Here is a 15394-nt window from a genome sequence, read left to right on the forward strand (position 1 = left end):
GTTTTGAGTTGGTATCTTTATGGTTAATTGCACTTCAAATTGTCTCCAAATGAAACGAATATTTCCCTTTTTGATTTAATCTTGCACAATGGATGCAGTGATCATGTGTTATCTTTTTTAACAACGGTTCATATCAGACCAGGGACAGCAGCACATAATGGACATAAATGCAAAAATCTTTAATGTGACCAAAATTGTTATTACTGTGTGTTCAGTAGGCATGATAAGAATCTGATTGAGAAAAAAAGGGTTTTCATTTAACTCTCCTAATAAAAAATATGAATAACATCAATTCACATTTTCCAAAATGTTCTGTTCTAGGTTGCCTAGCCGTGTGGACGGTACAGGCTTCGTGGTGTACGATGGCGCTGTGTTCTATAACAAGGAGCGAACGCGCAACCTTGTCAAATACGACCTTAGGACACGCATCAAGAGCGGCGAGGCAGTGGTGGTCAATGCCAACTACCACGACACCTCGCCTTACCGCTGGGGGGGGAAGTCAGACATCGATCTGGCGGTGGACGAGAACGGCCTTTGGGTGATCTACTCCACTGAAGCCAATAACGGACGCATCGTGGTCAGCCAGGTACGGCAGAAGGAAAACAGATCGATGAGTGGAGACAGGAAAGAGAAGGAGTTGTATTACTGACTCATGTTGATGTCTTCTCTCCTTATTCAGATCAACCCATACACCCTGCGCTTCGAGGGTACGTGGGCTACAGGATTCGATAAGCGTGGGGCGAGCAACGCCTTCATGGCCTGTGGCGTGCTCTACGCTGTGCGCTCCGTCTTCCAGGACGACGAGGGGCAGGCGGAGGGCCGGGTCGGCAGCGACATGGTGATCTACGCCTACGACACGAGCCGAGGACAGGAGCTGCCCGTTCAGATACCCTTCCCCAACCCGTACCAGTACATCTCCTCCATAGACTACAACCCCAGAGACAACCAGCTGTACGTGTGGAATAACTACTACGTGCTGAGATACCCGCTGCAGTTCACCCCGCCCCCGCCAACTAAAGGTTTGTAGACCTGGTGCACTTGTGTTTTTAACCGCAATAAATCGTATTTCATTTAGTCTTAAAGGTCCCCTATTATACTGTTTTTCATCAATATATTATAGGTCTCAGATATATACAAAATAAGTCTCTGAAGTATTTGGCTCCAAACACCAAACAGATCATTGTAGCATCCCATAAACCCCTCTGTTTCAGCCCTGTTTCCAAAGTGCTGATTCTCTGTCTGTTACTTTAGATGAAAATAAGGAGCCCCTCCCCACGCCCCTCTGAGAGAGATTTGGTTAAAAAGAACACAATGGGGCTCTAGGAGGAGATTCAGGGGATAAGGTGGGGGGTGTTACCTTGGTTGGTGATTGGCTAATGGTTACACAAGCCAAAACATCGTTATGACAGACATGTTTTTATATAAATGGATCAGGACAAAAAGTGAGCAAATCTTTTTTCTTTCAGAATCTCTTTACACAGAGGGGACACATGTTTATGTATAAAAGGATGGATTTTGTCATAATAGGTGACCTTTAATATATATGTTTTAATTTCATATTCTGTTCTTGTACATATCATATTCTATTTACATGTATTGTAAATACTTCTTCTTGCTCTATTTCTTTGTATTTTATTATATATGTTGCATTGTTGGAGGAGCTTGGGTCAGAAGAATGTCATTGCCATTTCTACTCTGTAGCTTATGTGCATATGACAATAAAACCTGATGAAACTAGAGAACCAACAGTGTTCCCGCCCCTCCAGGTCCGCTCTCCTCTCTGATGACGACCGTGCGCTCGTACACCGCCACTGTGGCGCTGGCCCCGGTGCGCCCCTCCGCCTCTCACCCCATAGGCGTCATCAACAGAGGACCCTTTGACCAGCGGCCCATCACAGCCATGGTCCCTCTGACTCCACGTCCCCCTCTGCGTGTCCCCATGGCCCCCGGGGGCCCCGGTCAGGTGAGCGGATGTGAGGGCCGCGTGGCACGAGGGGTGCAGTGGCCCCCGACGCTGAAGGGAGAGTCGGTGGAGAGACCCTGCCCCAAAGGCTCACTGGGTAGGTGCTGCCAGGCTGTGTGTTGCGTTCAGTGTGTGTATCTGGTTTCCCTTTGAAATGTAGTCGGATGTCCCCTCTTTGAACCTGCCCTCAGATGAGAGGGGAGGAGAAGAGAGAGGTTACAGTGTGAAGAGAAACAGGGTTCATCAACTCTTCCTCTCGCTGTGCAGCTGTCTTCCTCAGCCAAGCGCTCCCTCTGACCTAAAGCTGTTTTGGAGATGATGTAGATAAGCCTGTGGTGCATTTTACCTAGCCCTCATCATGTGAAATGCTTTGAACATGATTTCAGCACAGAGGTGAGGATACATTGGGGAATAATCTTATATTGAACCATGTTTATTAACTGAACACGTGCGTTGTCTTATAAATATATATAATTTCAAGAACTGGCGTGTTACAGATCCTATAGACCTGTTTTCTATGAAATATGCAAAGGAGCAACACTCGAATATACTGCTTAACATAGCTTTTTAGCTTCTTTTAGCTTTGAGTTTGTTTTTTAACAATACATTTAGTGTTTGGTTTGGGAAGACAGACAAGTCAAGGCTTATTATTAGCCAGCAATTGTTTGTTTGTATGGTTGATAAATACTAAAACCGAGACTAAAGGATAAATCAGGTTGACTCAAACATGACTCGCATTCTTGCTGGATGTATATAATGTCATAGTTTTCCAGTAATGGGCATTATACTGGGTCCATGTTTATTTTTCCCAGTTCACAGTTCATATATCATTTCAAACTTTTTTTAAATATTAACAACAACAATCTAAAAAAACATATGGTACACCTCAGGTGGTGTACCACATGATCTGTCCTCTCTCTCTCTGAAACTCTGCCTTGCCCTGTCTGTCTCCGCAGGTATTGCTTCCTATCAGTGCGTTCAGTCTCCAGTGGGATGGAACTCCAGAGGGCCTGACCTTTCCAACTGCACCTCTCCCTGGGTCAGCCAAATCGCACAGAAGGTTAGTCATACACAAACAAATACACACACACACACACACACACACACACACACACACACACACACACACACACACACGCTTAGTAAATGCCCTAAGGCCAGTCAGCAAGCAAATGTCAAAAATATTTGACATTACAACCCCCCCCCCCCCCGATCTCTCTGCAGATAAAGAGCGGAGAGAACGCTGCCAACATCGCCGGAGAGTTGGTCAACCTGACCCGGGGGCGGATCTACGCCGGTGACGTCAGCATGTCCGTCAAGCTTACTGAGCAGCTATTGGACATCCTGGACTCCCAGCTGCAGGCCCTGAGACCGGCCAATAAAGAGTCAGCGGCACGCAATTACAACAAGGTGATTCGAGCTGCTGTTGGTGCTGAAATGTACTTGACCTTTCCTGGAAATCAGAGCGGAAATGTCAGTGATTATGATTCTAACAATAGATGTTTTTCTTCTCTGTAGCTGCAGAAAAGGGAGCGCACATGCAGAGCATATGTTCAGGTGAGAGACAGATAGATGGACAGATGGACAGATGGACAGACTGATGGATAAATAGATGGAATAAGTAGAAAGAATAAAACACTCGGTTTTTCTCTCTGTCAGGCGGTGGTTCAGACGGTCAATAACCTTTTGGGTCCCGAGGCTCTCGTGTCCTGGGCGGACATGAGCGGCGTTGACCAGTCGCGCTCAGCATCCCTGTTGTTAGACGCAGTAGAAAAAGGAGCGTTTCTATTGGCTAACAACCTCTACGAAGGCCGCTTCAGTGACAGGGCACCGAATGTTGGTACGTTTCCTTCTTCCTTGTGCTCTACACATCGTTTTGGTGTTACCACTTTGACTGAGCTTTTGCGTGTGTCTCTTCCGGTGTGTTCACAGATTTGGAGGTGTATGTGCTAAACACAGAGGCAGACATACAGGACCTGACGTTCCCTCACTCCTACGACAGCGACAGCATCTTGCAGATATCGGCTCAGGCTCTGCAGCAGTACAGCAACAATGGTATGTGACACACCGAAATGAATCAACATTTGGGTTTGTAAACCATATTAAACACTTTTGTTTATTTTTGATTTAATCTGTTCCTCATTATTTTCTTGGGAGATTCTAGTTTTTAAATGTTCCTTTCCCAGTGTCCTCTCTGGATTAGAATTCTCCCACATTCCTCCATATTTATCACACATTTTCACAACTATATTACAGTGAGTGTCTCCACCTGGATTCATGCCCTTAACCCTAAGCATCCTCAGTGATGACAGATTTAGAGAGAAATGGAGAGTATGCAACTAAAACCAGAAAATACTTCAGCAAAATTCAGACATCCTGGGAACTAGAGTTTCAGTTTTGTTCTGAAACATTTGAAGGGATGTGGCTTACGTTTTGTAAAAATATGCTTAGTCAGTTTTTCCTTCTAGCTTGTGGGTTGCAGTGAAGTGAATCTCCATCATGTGGCATGCACAGACACGGGCAATAGTACACATTGAATGAACTGCATGACTGATTAAATGTAAATCTATAAACATTAGTTTATGCCAAAGATTTATGCACGTTAAAGCTAAAAGTATGAATTATTAAAAATACTACTGCAGTGTTATTTTTAAGAAATCACCAGAATACAGGGTACATTGGCAAGTGTGATATTAGTGGGACCAGTAACAGGCAGTAGAAGCAATACTAGGTTAGCTCCACCTTTGACAAATCTAAACACTATATAATAAACGAAAATAAAGTCTAAGTGTCTCTGTGCTCTTCACTTTGTCCCCTTCTCCTCTCCAGGCCAGGTGAAGCTGGTCCTCTCTCTCTATAAGAACCTGGGCTCCTTCCTCACCACCCAGAATTCCACTCTGCGGCTGGGGCTGGGGTTGGGTCAGGGGTCGGACGCCATGCGCAGGAGCCTGGTGGTCAACTCCCATGTGATCTCTGCCTCAGTGCACCGAGGGTCCAACAGAGTGTACCTCTCTGAGCCCGTGATCTTCACTCTCAGGCACCTGCAGGTCTGCCTGGAAACCAGTTTAAGGAATGAGCCTGACCTTTTCTGAAGAATCTGGTCGCTTAGTGTCCATTGTGTTTGGTGTTTGTTTCCACAGATGGAGAACCACTTTGGCCCTAACTGCTCTTTCTGGAACGGGACAGGGGTCTCTGGGAGTGGCAGGTGGTCTACACAGGGCTGCCGACTCTTACACACCAACAACACACACACTACCTGCGCCTGCAACCACCTGTCCAGCTACGCCGTCCTCATGACATATCAGCAACCGGCTGTAAGTAACACAAAAACAACACATAACAGCGTTTAGTTCACCTTTACGGCAGAATGAAAGCATATTTAGGGTTACAGTGTGTTTATTTTTTAATTGCATTAACTTAAACGGTATAATTACTGTGTTGCGAAAAGTAGCTATTTTACTCACCTGATGCTCCTTTGAGACTTCCGTATGTTTGATTCGACGAATACATTTAGCACTGAACACAGCCATGCACTAGATATTCCCCCTGTACATTTAGCATTAGTGCACATGTATGATTGTCCTATGTTACACATTATTCATGCCACCACACTTATTTTGTAACTTCATAAATCCGCTCCATCCTCGACAACAAAGGCTTCCTGACTCCACCTTCATGCACCCATTTGCTGTTGCACATTTGGACTCCCCTCCACCGTTCTTCCCAAATTCTTGTTTAAAAATTAAACAGAGAAGGGGTTATAATTGTGGGTGGTAGCTGTAAAAGCACAATAGCGAAAGAGTGATACATGCTGCGGGCTGTTTTGTCCTGCCATGAAATTGAATTTAGTGTTCCTACAGTATGCAAGATGTTCTCTTGGTTGGGTGTGAATTTATTCATTTGAATAGATGTTATGTAACATTCAGCAACATGCAACCAGTGGGGTAATTCATCTAAAATGCATCTGCACATCTTCCTACATGCTGTTTATGATCAGATGAATAATGTCTCTGCTTCTGTCTCTCAGTTCGGGGTGGGTGTGGAGGAGCTTCTCGTCTACGTGGTCTCCTGGGTCGGCATCTCTGTGGCGCTGGTGTGTTTGGCCACCTGTCTCACCACCCTGTGCTGCCAGGGGGCGCCCTGGCACACGGACCACAGCACCATCCACTGCAACCTGTGGGCCAACCTGCTCTTCACTGAGCTGCTCTTCCTCGTTGGTGCCAACAAGACGCAATACACGGTGAGCGCTTGGAGGTCACCCATGTATTTTAGGAATGTATTGAACTGGTCTTATTTTAAACAAGTGGAGAGGAAACATCCACAGTACACATTCAGATATAAAACATTCCCTCTATATATAGCAGTGCTGTTCGTCAACAAAATAAAAAATAATGGTACAAAAATAATGTTTAACCTGGCTTAACCTGAACGTTTTCATTGTGATATCAATATTTAAAAAGTTTACCCTTTTCACCAATAGGGAGAGTCATTTAGTTAAATATTCCCTCTCCTCTGTGTCATTTTGCAGGTTGTGTGCTCCATCATAGCTGGCCTGCTGCACTTCTCGCTGCTCTCAGTGTTCTGCTGGTTGTGTCTGGAGGGGCTGGAGCTGTACCTGCTGCAGCGTGAGGTCTTCGAAGGACGAAACTCACGGAGGAAGTATTTCTACCTCTGTGGATACTCGATTCCTGGGCTGGTGGTGGCTGTGTCTGCAGCGATAGACTTCAGAGGCTACGGCTCAAACACTGCGTATGTTCACTAGTGGGTGTGTGTGTGTGTGTGTGTGTGTGTGGTGTGTGTGTGTGTGTGTGTGTGTGTTGTGTGTGTGTGGTGTGTGTGTGTGTGTGTGTGTGTGTGTGTGTGTGTGTGTGTGTGTGTGTGTGTGTGTGTGTGTGTGTGTGTGTGTGTGTGTGTGTGTGTGTGTGTGTGTGCATATTTTGGATGGAAATAATTACTTTTCTACATGTGTATAGTATTGTTTCAGCTCCTATATTGGAGTTGTTCGCTTGCAGGTTCTTATTTAACCCTATGTGTGTTTGTGTGTAGATGCTGGCTGCGAACAGACAATTACTTCATCTGGAGTTTCCTGGGCCCTGTGGGTGTCATCATCACGGTGAGAGTTCATGCTCTCTTACAGAAACCAGCCTTTTGCTACATTTTTAATCATCTCTGTGTTATGACATCATGTTCATTCATTTTTAATTGACATAATGTCAAACCGTGTTTGCTGTTTTTGTCTTTTTCGGCCTCAGTTGAACCTGGTTGTCCTGGTGATGACTTTACTTAAGATGCACAGCACTGCTGCTCTGAAGCCAGACTCCAGTCGCCATGACAACCTGAGGTAAGTACAGTGTGTCATACTAATGTGTTGCGCTGGTGATGTTCAGGGCTGATTGTGTTTCAGCAGCTTTGGCTATAATCACAGTCTTGAGGTAAATGTATAAACTGAAACAGGTTTATTATGAAAAATGTTTGACTTATGTTACCTTACCTTCCAGTGGCATGTTATTTTGTCTTATTATATATTCTTTTGAGTTCATGAGTTTTGAAATGAATATAAAAATCTATATTTTTTGAGCTAGATGCAGTCAACAACAAAAAAAGCAAGTTGCAACATGTTAAATAGTTAAAAAGTCAAGTATTCACAGGACAAGAACATATACAGTATATAGCAGTCATGACAGCAGCATGAATTGTTTGCATTTTTAGAAAGTGAAGGTCAAATCTTACCTCCATTGTATAAATGAAACATAAAGGGGAAATAGCAGCATTCAATAAAGTGTTAGTAAAAAGCAAACAAAAGTGCTTTTAGTTAGTAATTTTTCAAATGTACACTCAGGGGTGCTTGAGGATGGTGGCATTCTGATAGATGTGTGCAGGCTCTTCTTGACCTTGGGTCGACATTGACATTAGCAACACGCGCACCAGCTCTCTGTTTGTCCTTGTTTTACCTGCTCTGTCAAGTCGGAGCGCACTCAAACCTTTTTCGTGCCATTTAAAGCTCAAGACCTGCGAAATCCAATTAGAAAGGCATTCTAGCAGATTTGGGTGAGTGAACCCTTGTTGAAATCACTTGTTGGAATGAAAATAAAATGTGATTTCCAGGGCGTGGGCGGTGGGCTCCCTGACGCTGCTCTTCCTGCAGAGCGTCACCTGGTCCTCAGGCCTAATGTTCCTGTGTGCTCCGTCTCTGCTGCTGGCTTACCTCTTCTCCTCCCTCAACACGGCCCAGGGCCTCCTCATCTCCATACTGCACTGCACCCTTGCCAGGAAGGTCAGTATCTGTCATTATGTAACATTATGTTTCATGTATCATCATCATTTGTGACTAAACAGCTGTTAACATGTTTGAATATTGCGTGTAGGGTCAGAAGGACTACGGCCGGTGCCTGCGCCTCTCACAGTGCTGCGCCACATCCACCTCCAGCTCTCCAGACTCAGTTAAAGGAGCCGCCCTGCGCTCCAACAGCCGCTACACCAGCAGCCAGAGCCGGAGAGCTACCGCTAACAGACAGGTACATTACAACACCCTGGATCTCTGAGTCTCTAAGTCTTTGTCTCTCTTTCTGGCAGCTTCTGAGTTTGACCTTGTCTGGATTATTTCTGTTCCAGAGTCGCATCAGGAGGATGTGGAACGACACTGTTCGCAGACAGACTGAATCTTCTTTCATCGCTGCAGACATTAACAACACACCTACTCTAAACCGAGGTAAAGATTTTAGATAACAGCATTGCCTTTTGTACAAAAGCCCTGAGAAGCAAGTGTGAAAAAAAGAAATCTAATGATCCGTTTTGAGTCTGGTATAAAACATTTTTCTCGAAAAACTCAAAACTGTTTTAAAGCAGCCCTATTATGCTATGTTCAGGTTTCATATTTGTGTCATGAGCCTCTACTGTGATATTTTTAACTGCTTTAATGTTCAAAAAGCTCTTTCTCTTATTTTTCTCATACTGCCTGTTATGCAGCAACTCTTTTCACCCTCTGTCTGAAACCAGAGCCAGGTCTGATTGGTTGAGATTTTAGCCTTTGCAGACCATTTAAATTCATATCTATATAACACTCTACGGCAGGGGTGGGGAACCTCCGGCCCTCGGGCTGTATACGGCCCGCGAGACCATTTGGTACGGCCCTCGAGGTAATTTAAAAACACAAGCAAAAAGAAAAAAATTCAAATGATCTAGACCGCAAAATAATTAAACAAGCGAGTGCCTGTTTTTCCTGGCCAAGGTCAGGGTCCTTGAACACAACACGAGCCTAACGTGTCATCACGTGGTATATCTCTCGTCTGACACGGGTGTAGTTCTAACGGAGAGCACCAGAACACGGCTCCGGGCCGGGACTTCACAAATTGCAATACCCATAAGGAGCTGTACACATGCCGCAGTTTTTGCGTGGCTGTGTCTTAGTTGAAAGCCCAGTGGCGATCTGTCATACTGATCATACAGTCAATAACTTTGTTGTTATTAGCATCTGGTTAGCTAGCTATGCTAACGAATATAAGAAGCTTTTTCTCCAACCAGTGAGGTAAAGGCACATCTTTATATGATCATTATAGTTCTAAACAAATAAGAGAATAAATTAAACAGGAATAAAATACTAATATGACAGTAAAAAGGTTATTATTAATAAACAAGAATACAGTTTAAAAGGGGAGTGATTTGTAAAATATCCATAAAGAAAAAAATCTGCTTACAGTTCTGTTTCATATGGGTGTTGAGAGATGTATCCATAGATCTCTTAATGTTGCTCTCAAAGTGCACCAGATTGATGCTTTTAACTTCAACATTTAAAAAAAATCTTCCTGGTGGTGCATGCCCCCAAACCCCCCTAGATGAGGTTAGATCCCCCCCCCCACTTAAATCATGTCCACATGGATATGAAACTAAATACATTTGCGAACATCTTGTGTCCATATACTGTACTTCTGTTTTGGTGGTCATGCCACGGTGCATGCATGCGCGGGTCATGGTCAAATATCTGGATTAAGAGGTTGCTTTTTCTTTGCACAGCATAAAATAAATGGGCTGTGATTTTAGTTTTTTAAGCAGACGTTGAGTTCAATAATTTGTACGGCCCTCGGAGGATGTTGTAAAAATTGAAATGGCCCTTGAGAAGAAAAAGGTTCCCCACCCCTGCTCTACGGGAAAGGGAAAACCCAAAACAGCATAATAGGACCTCTTTAAATCTTAAATATAGGAGAGAAAACTTTTAGATTTAGATACTTGGACAATTTTTTTTCTCTCACTTGGCTCTCGAGCTTACATACTCCTTTGCTGCTTAAGAATATTATATTTATTTTCTCCCTCTCCTCAGCTGCTCTGGGGAACCACTTCCTCACAAATCCAGTGTTGCAGACTCACGCTGGAGCCTCTCCTTACGACACGATGCTCGCCCAGGGTTACAACCAACCGTTCACCTCCACAGGTACGCTTCATCACAACGCTCTGCGATTTAGAGTCTATTCACTTCCGAACAGTTTACTCACTGTCTCTCTTTATGTTGGTATCTTTTACTGTCCGTCACTTTTGCGCAGTAACAGTGCTTTGCAAATCTCTTAAGCCACAGTGAAAAAGGGTTACAGTTTCTCACTTAAAAGGTGTACAACATCGCCTTTAAGGGAAGTTTCAACTCTCCATTCAAATCTTACATACATTTTCCATTGATCCTCTTTGTGGTTGAAAAATCCCACGACAAAACATTACCAAATTTAAGATTTGACATAGCATAAACGTAAATTATTAATTCATGATTTGTGTATGGACAGTGCACTTAAATGTAAGTGTGCTATCTAATAAGCAAATCCGATAGTGGCAGTTTTCCAAATTAGCTCATACATTTCTTAACGTCATTTCTTGTTACTTGTCACTGACAGCATACATTACGTGCCAATACCCATTTATCTGTAATGAGTCCATTTTGGCCCATCACTTGGGCTCTCCTGCCAGAATTTCCCTGAGTGGCGTGTTTTGCCCAGCACAGTTTGTTTTTCTTTTGTGCTGTTTCTGTACAATCTGTATGGTTGGAAATGAAAACTGAATTCTCTTTGTTTTACCCGTCTGTTCTGTTTTTTTTACTTTTAAATGTTTGTCTTTTAAATGTTTTTTTTGACACTTTCCCTCTTTGTCTCTCTGTCTTTATGTGGAGCAGTAGGAACCTTCAGAAACAAACTGAGTACGAGCTCTTCTTTGTTGTGCTCACTCAAATCATTAAGCGCCACTTCCTTGTTCACTTCATAGAGCTCTGCCACTTTTGCCCACAATAACTATTCATACACCATGAAGACATGACATAAATCTATCCTATTTGGCCTCATAACCAAACATTTCATCACAATATTGTTGATATCCAAATATTTCTGGTGAATCCACACCCTCAGTAGGAACCCTAAACTCTGCTCATTCATTCATATGTTCACTCAACAAATGTTAATCTTTGTTGGTATCCCTGTTTCAAATGTTCTCTCCCTGTTTCCTCCAACAGAGGGTGGTGGGTCCCAGAGCCAGGAGTCCTGTGGGTTGGACAGTGTGTGTCTGAATGGAGGCTACACCCCCAACAGCTTCACCCTGCACGGGCTGGGAACCACGCCCGGGTCCCGAGCCGGAGTGGTGGGCAGCACCGACCTCCTGCGCGAGGGAGGAGTTGGGATGGGAGGTGACGACATCTCCCCCGCCCTCCTCACCCCCCACGGGGCTGCAGATCTGGGCAGTGGTGCAGGGATGCGTCATAACCTGTCTGATGCGGCGGCGCTGGAAAAGATGATCATCTCAGAGCTGGTGCAGAGCAACCTGAGGCCCTCCACCGCCATGCCCGTCCCTCCTGAGCGCTACGGCAGCCTGGCGAGGCCTCACCTCCACGACAGGCCTCTCACGCACACCGCTACTTTGACTCGACACCCACAGCCCCCCCAGGACGGGTGGGCTTCCACCATGCAGACAAACACACGACACAACGGACCAGAGGGCTGGGCGCACACGCGGCACCACACGGAGGACGCTGAGACACATTCCTCAAACCGTGGACAAGATCACGCCACAGCGCCGCGCCTACAAGATGGCTGGTCACAGTCACGAGTTCCTGGAGACCATGAGTCCCGCGAGCTGCTTAAAGATGGGGAGCGGTCGCTGCAGGGAACTCTGAGTCGCCGCGGGCTCCAGGACAGGCAGCAGGCGCGCCCCCCCGATGTCCAGGCACGGCCGTACTCCACCCTCAGCCGCACCCCTGGTACTCTGTCCCGCCACCGCGGCACAATAGAGCCGAACGGAGGGACAGACAGAGACAGGGACAGGGAGAGAGACAGGGAGCGTTACCGGGACAGGCCCCTCCCGCCTCCTCCTCCCCCTCCCCCGCAGGAGTCTGAGCCCCTGTACAAGGCTCTGGAGGAACCGCTGCTGATGAAGCAGAGGGAGGCCAACGTGGAGACCTGGAGAAACTGCCAGGAGAGGGAGAAGGATGAGACATTTCTCTTAAAAAGAGACGAGATGATGGACGACTGGAGGGGAGCAACCGAAAGAGGGAGGGACGAGTCTTTCACCTCTCAAACGCGGGATGGAGAGATGGACGAATGGCGTGCTGGGATGGAGAAGGCAAGGGAGGATATGCTGGAGAAGAGAGGGGGGAGGATGGAGGTGTGGCGGGGAGGAGCAGAGACGGACCAGGAAGAGACTTTTATAACTCAGAAGAAAGATTTTACGCTGGAAGGATGGAGGGCTGGGATGGACAGAGACAAAGATGAATCCTTGTTTTTGAAGGACAGAGACGGTTGGAGAGCGGGGATGGAGCGAGAGAATGACAAGCAGAAGGAGCGAGTGCTGGACGTGTGGAGAGGAGGGATCGACGTAGACAGGGAGGAGTCTTTCCTGTTCGATAACAAAGATGGCGGCCTCGACGGCATGAAGAGAGGGAAAGACAGAGGGTCTCTCCGGTACCATGGCGAACGAGAGGATTCCGACAGCTTCTCTCTGCCCTTGACTCCTGACCTTGACCTTGACCCTGACTCCTCACCCATCTACGCCCACGATTCAAATCCCTCGCTCTACCCCGGAGACCGCTGCTCGCCTCCAATCAGCATCTTCCCCCGAAGCTCTCCCCCTACAAATATCTTCGTTCCTCGAGACAATAACTCGCCTCCAAACAATATCTACTCCCGCCACTCCCCGCAGGTGTACAGCCGGAGCAGCTCCCCTCCTCGATTCTACACCCGCACCTCCCCTCCCACGCTCTCGTACCCTGACAGCAGCCCTGAAGGTCCTGAAGACGTCAGTCCCACTGGCCAGACCCAGCGGCCCGCCCTGGAGCTGCCCTACAGCCTGGGGCGGCCCCCGCTGGGCCCGCGACCCAATCACCTGCAGACCTTCTACCAGCCGCCGCCAATGGCATCCAATGGAGAAGCAGCGTACACAGGAGAGCCCGCATCGGAGGGAGAAGACGGACAGATGCAGCGGGTGACGAGTCTGTGACTAGGGCGGTGGTGATCGGGGCATAGAAACCAGGGATGACGCGGAAGACAGGGATAATACCAAATAATGATGATCAAACTGATGGAAATGACGATGATTGTGATGATGAAGAGGACAACAAGGATAAATGCTGAAGGTAACGATGACGACAGCGATGGCTCCTCCCTGCTTCTATCTCCCGATCACCACGAGACTGCCACCTTTTCATGTTTTGTTACTTTTCTATGACTGTGATCCATTTAAACCTCCTCGACTTCCTCTCCTCATCCTCTCTACCCCGAAGCCCTGCTGTGTTTTCCCGTCTCATCGGTGGTTATCTTTATCGGCCCATCGTCTAAGTTTCTATTGGTTCGTCGGCTGCGTGTCGCCCTTTCCTGTAGCAAGCAAACAGTGTGTCAAAGAAGCACTCAAGTGTTGCCAAAAAATACTTTCAAAGAACATGTGCATGACTTTATAGTGGCTTTACAAGGCTGCATACAGTAGGAGGAAAGCGCTGAAGTGTGTGTGTGAGCGTGTGTGCGCAAAAGAGTGCGTGTGCGTAGCTTGAAGAGCATGCGTGTGTGTAAGGAAGAGTGTGTGTGAGTGTGTGTATATACATCATTATTGTATAATTAATGTATCACAGTGAAGCATTTTATCAATATCAACTGGGGGGACTCTTACACAAATCCCCTCCCACTGATTTTGAACTCTTGACCAATCCCATTTCACATCAAGACCAAAACCTCCGCCGCCCCTCCCCCAACCTGCCACAAACTGTCGGTGATGGGACTCGTTGCCATGGAGTTTGTCATAGCAACAGGACTCTTGAATCCAGAGCCAGAGATCATATGAAACCTCAAAACTTTTCTGCGCCCCTGAGACCCCTGTACATATCGACCTCAAGTGTTCTGACTGTCTTGTATTGCTATTGAAGTTCAAGTAAACATGTGAAATAAATGTAACTGTCTTTCTCTTTGTGTGATTGTACAGAGAAAGGGGGGTTTCACAAGAAGATATTCACAGTGGAAAAGGGTGGGGGGTGAGAGACTGTTGATGCATTTAATAAAGAGAATCAGATAAATAAAAAGATAAAGAATACTTTTACAGTTGAATGTAATTAAGTATGTTTACTAAGACACTTTTCTGTACATAAAGTACTTTTACTTTACTAATGGATGGATTACTGAACAGGCCTATAGGGAACAGGAACAGGGGCTCAAAGGTCATGGGCCCCCCCTGGACTTGATATAATAACTGTACCAACTAGGAAGATATTTAAAGGGGCCCTAATATAATCATTTTCACGTTGCTAATTGGATTATGTGCCTCTACTGTGACATGTTTACATGTTTTAATGTTCAAAAAGCTCTTTATTTTTCTAATACTGCCTGTGTTGCAGTTCCTCTTTTTACCCTCTGTCTGTAACCAGAGCCCAGTCTGCTCTGATTGGTTAGCTGACCAGCTCTGTTGTGATTGGCCAACCTATCAGAGATGTCCCGTCCCTTCAACCCAGTCTCACGGCATTTCGTGTTATAGTCACAAAATTAATTTAATCCATTGATTCGTGTTCACCAACATGATTTTTTTTCGTGTCACACAGAACGATTTTAAAAGCAATGTATTTCTATTGGTAGTATGTTTCGTGCCTGCACCACGTCTTTTTGTCCGGTCGGATCTTGGAATACCAGAAGCTGCGGTTCATAAAAACATTTTCTTACTCAATATCTTACCCTAAGCCTAACCCTATCCCTTTTATTTTAAATTGTATAATGTCTGAGTTGTTTTGCCGTCTGCTAGGAAAATAAATGGGGCAAAGAGCCTCAGCATACTGAAATCTGTATTTTTTGTCATCTTTTTTTCCTTCTAATTTGTTATTATTTGGTGCAGGCACGAAACATACTACCAATAGAAATACATTGCTTCTAAAATCGTTCTGTGTCAGAATACTGAAATCTGTATTTTTTTTAAATCTGTTTTTCCTTCTAATTTGTT

The 15394-nt window shown here is 45.6% G+C and overlaps 1 protein-coding gene across 6 annotated transcripts in view; it reads left to right on the plus strand.

Annotated features, from left to right (window-relative positions):
- The window catches only part of LOC117561683 (adhesion G protein-coupled receptor L1-like), a 29157-nt gene extending 14785 nt beyond the window's left edge, over positions 1-14372 (plus strand). For 3 of the 6 annotated variants that reach the window (XM_034239231.1, XM_034239232.1, XM_034239236.1), the window contains 20 exons: positions 322-586; positions 680-1019; positions 1767-2060; positions 2920-3023; positions 3188-3373; positions 3482-3520; positions 3623-3803; positions 3896-4018; positions 4793-5010; positions 5104-5277; positions 5991-6203; positions 6492-6712; positions 7010-7076; positions 7216-7304; positions 8069-8237; positions 8329-8478; positions 8576-8672; positions 10278-10388; positions 11112-11135; positions 11445-14372. In XM_034239231.1, coding sequence (XP_034095122.1) covers positions 322-586; positions 680-1019; positions 1767-2060; positions 2920-3023; positions 3188-3373; positions 3482-3520; positions 3623-3803; positions 3896-4018; positions 4793-5010; positions 5104-5277; positions 5991-6203; positions 6492-6712; positions 7010-7076; positions 7216-7304; positions 8069-8237; positions 8329-8478; positions 8576-8672; positions 10278-10388; positions 11112-11135; positions 11445-13420 — 5041 coding nt within the window. In that variant the 3' untranslated portion in view covers positions 13421-14372. The remainder of the gene's footprint in view (positions 1-321; positions 587-679; positions 1020-1766; positions 2061-2919; positions 3024-3187; positions 3374-3481; positions 3521-3622; positions 3804-3895; positions 4019-4792; positions 5011-5103; positions 5278-5990; positions 6204-6491; positions 6713-7009; positions 7077-7215; positions 7305-8068; positions 8238-8328; positions 8479-8575; positions 8673-10277; positions 10389-11111; positions 11136-11444) is intronic. The other 3 variants (XM_034239230.1, XM_034239234.1, XM_034239235.1) reach the window with 3 other exon arrangements.
- Positions 14373-15394: the final 1022 nt, after the last annotated feature.

The sequence above is a fragment of the Gymnodraco acuticeps genome, unplaced genomic scaffold, assembly GCF_902827175.1.
Source record: "Gymnodraco acuticeps unplaced genomic scaffold, fGymAcu1.1, whole genome shotgun sequence".
NCBI classification, from domain to species: Eukaryota; Metazoa; Chordata; class Actinopteri; order Perciformes; family Bathydraconidae; genus Gymnodraco; species Gymnodraco acuticeps.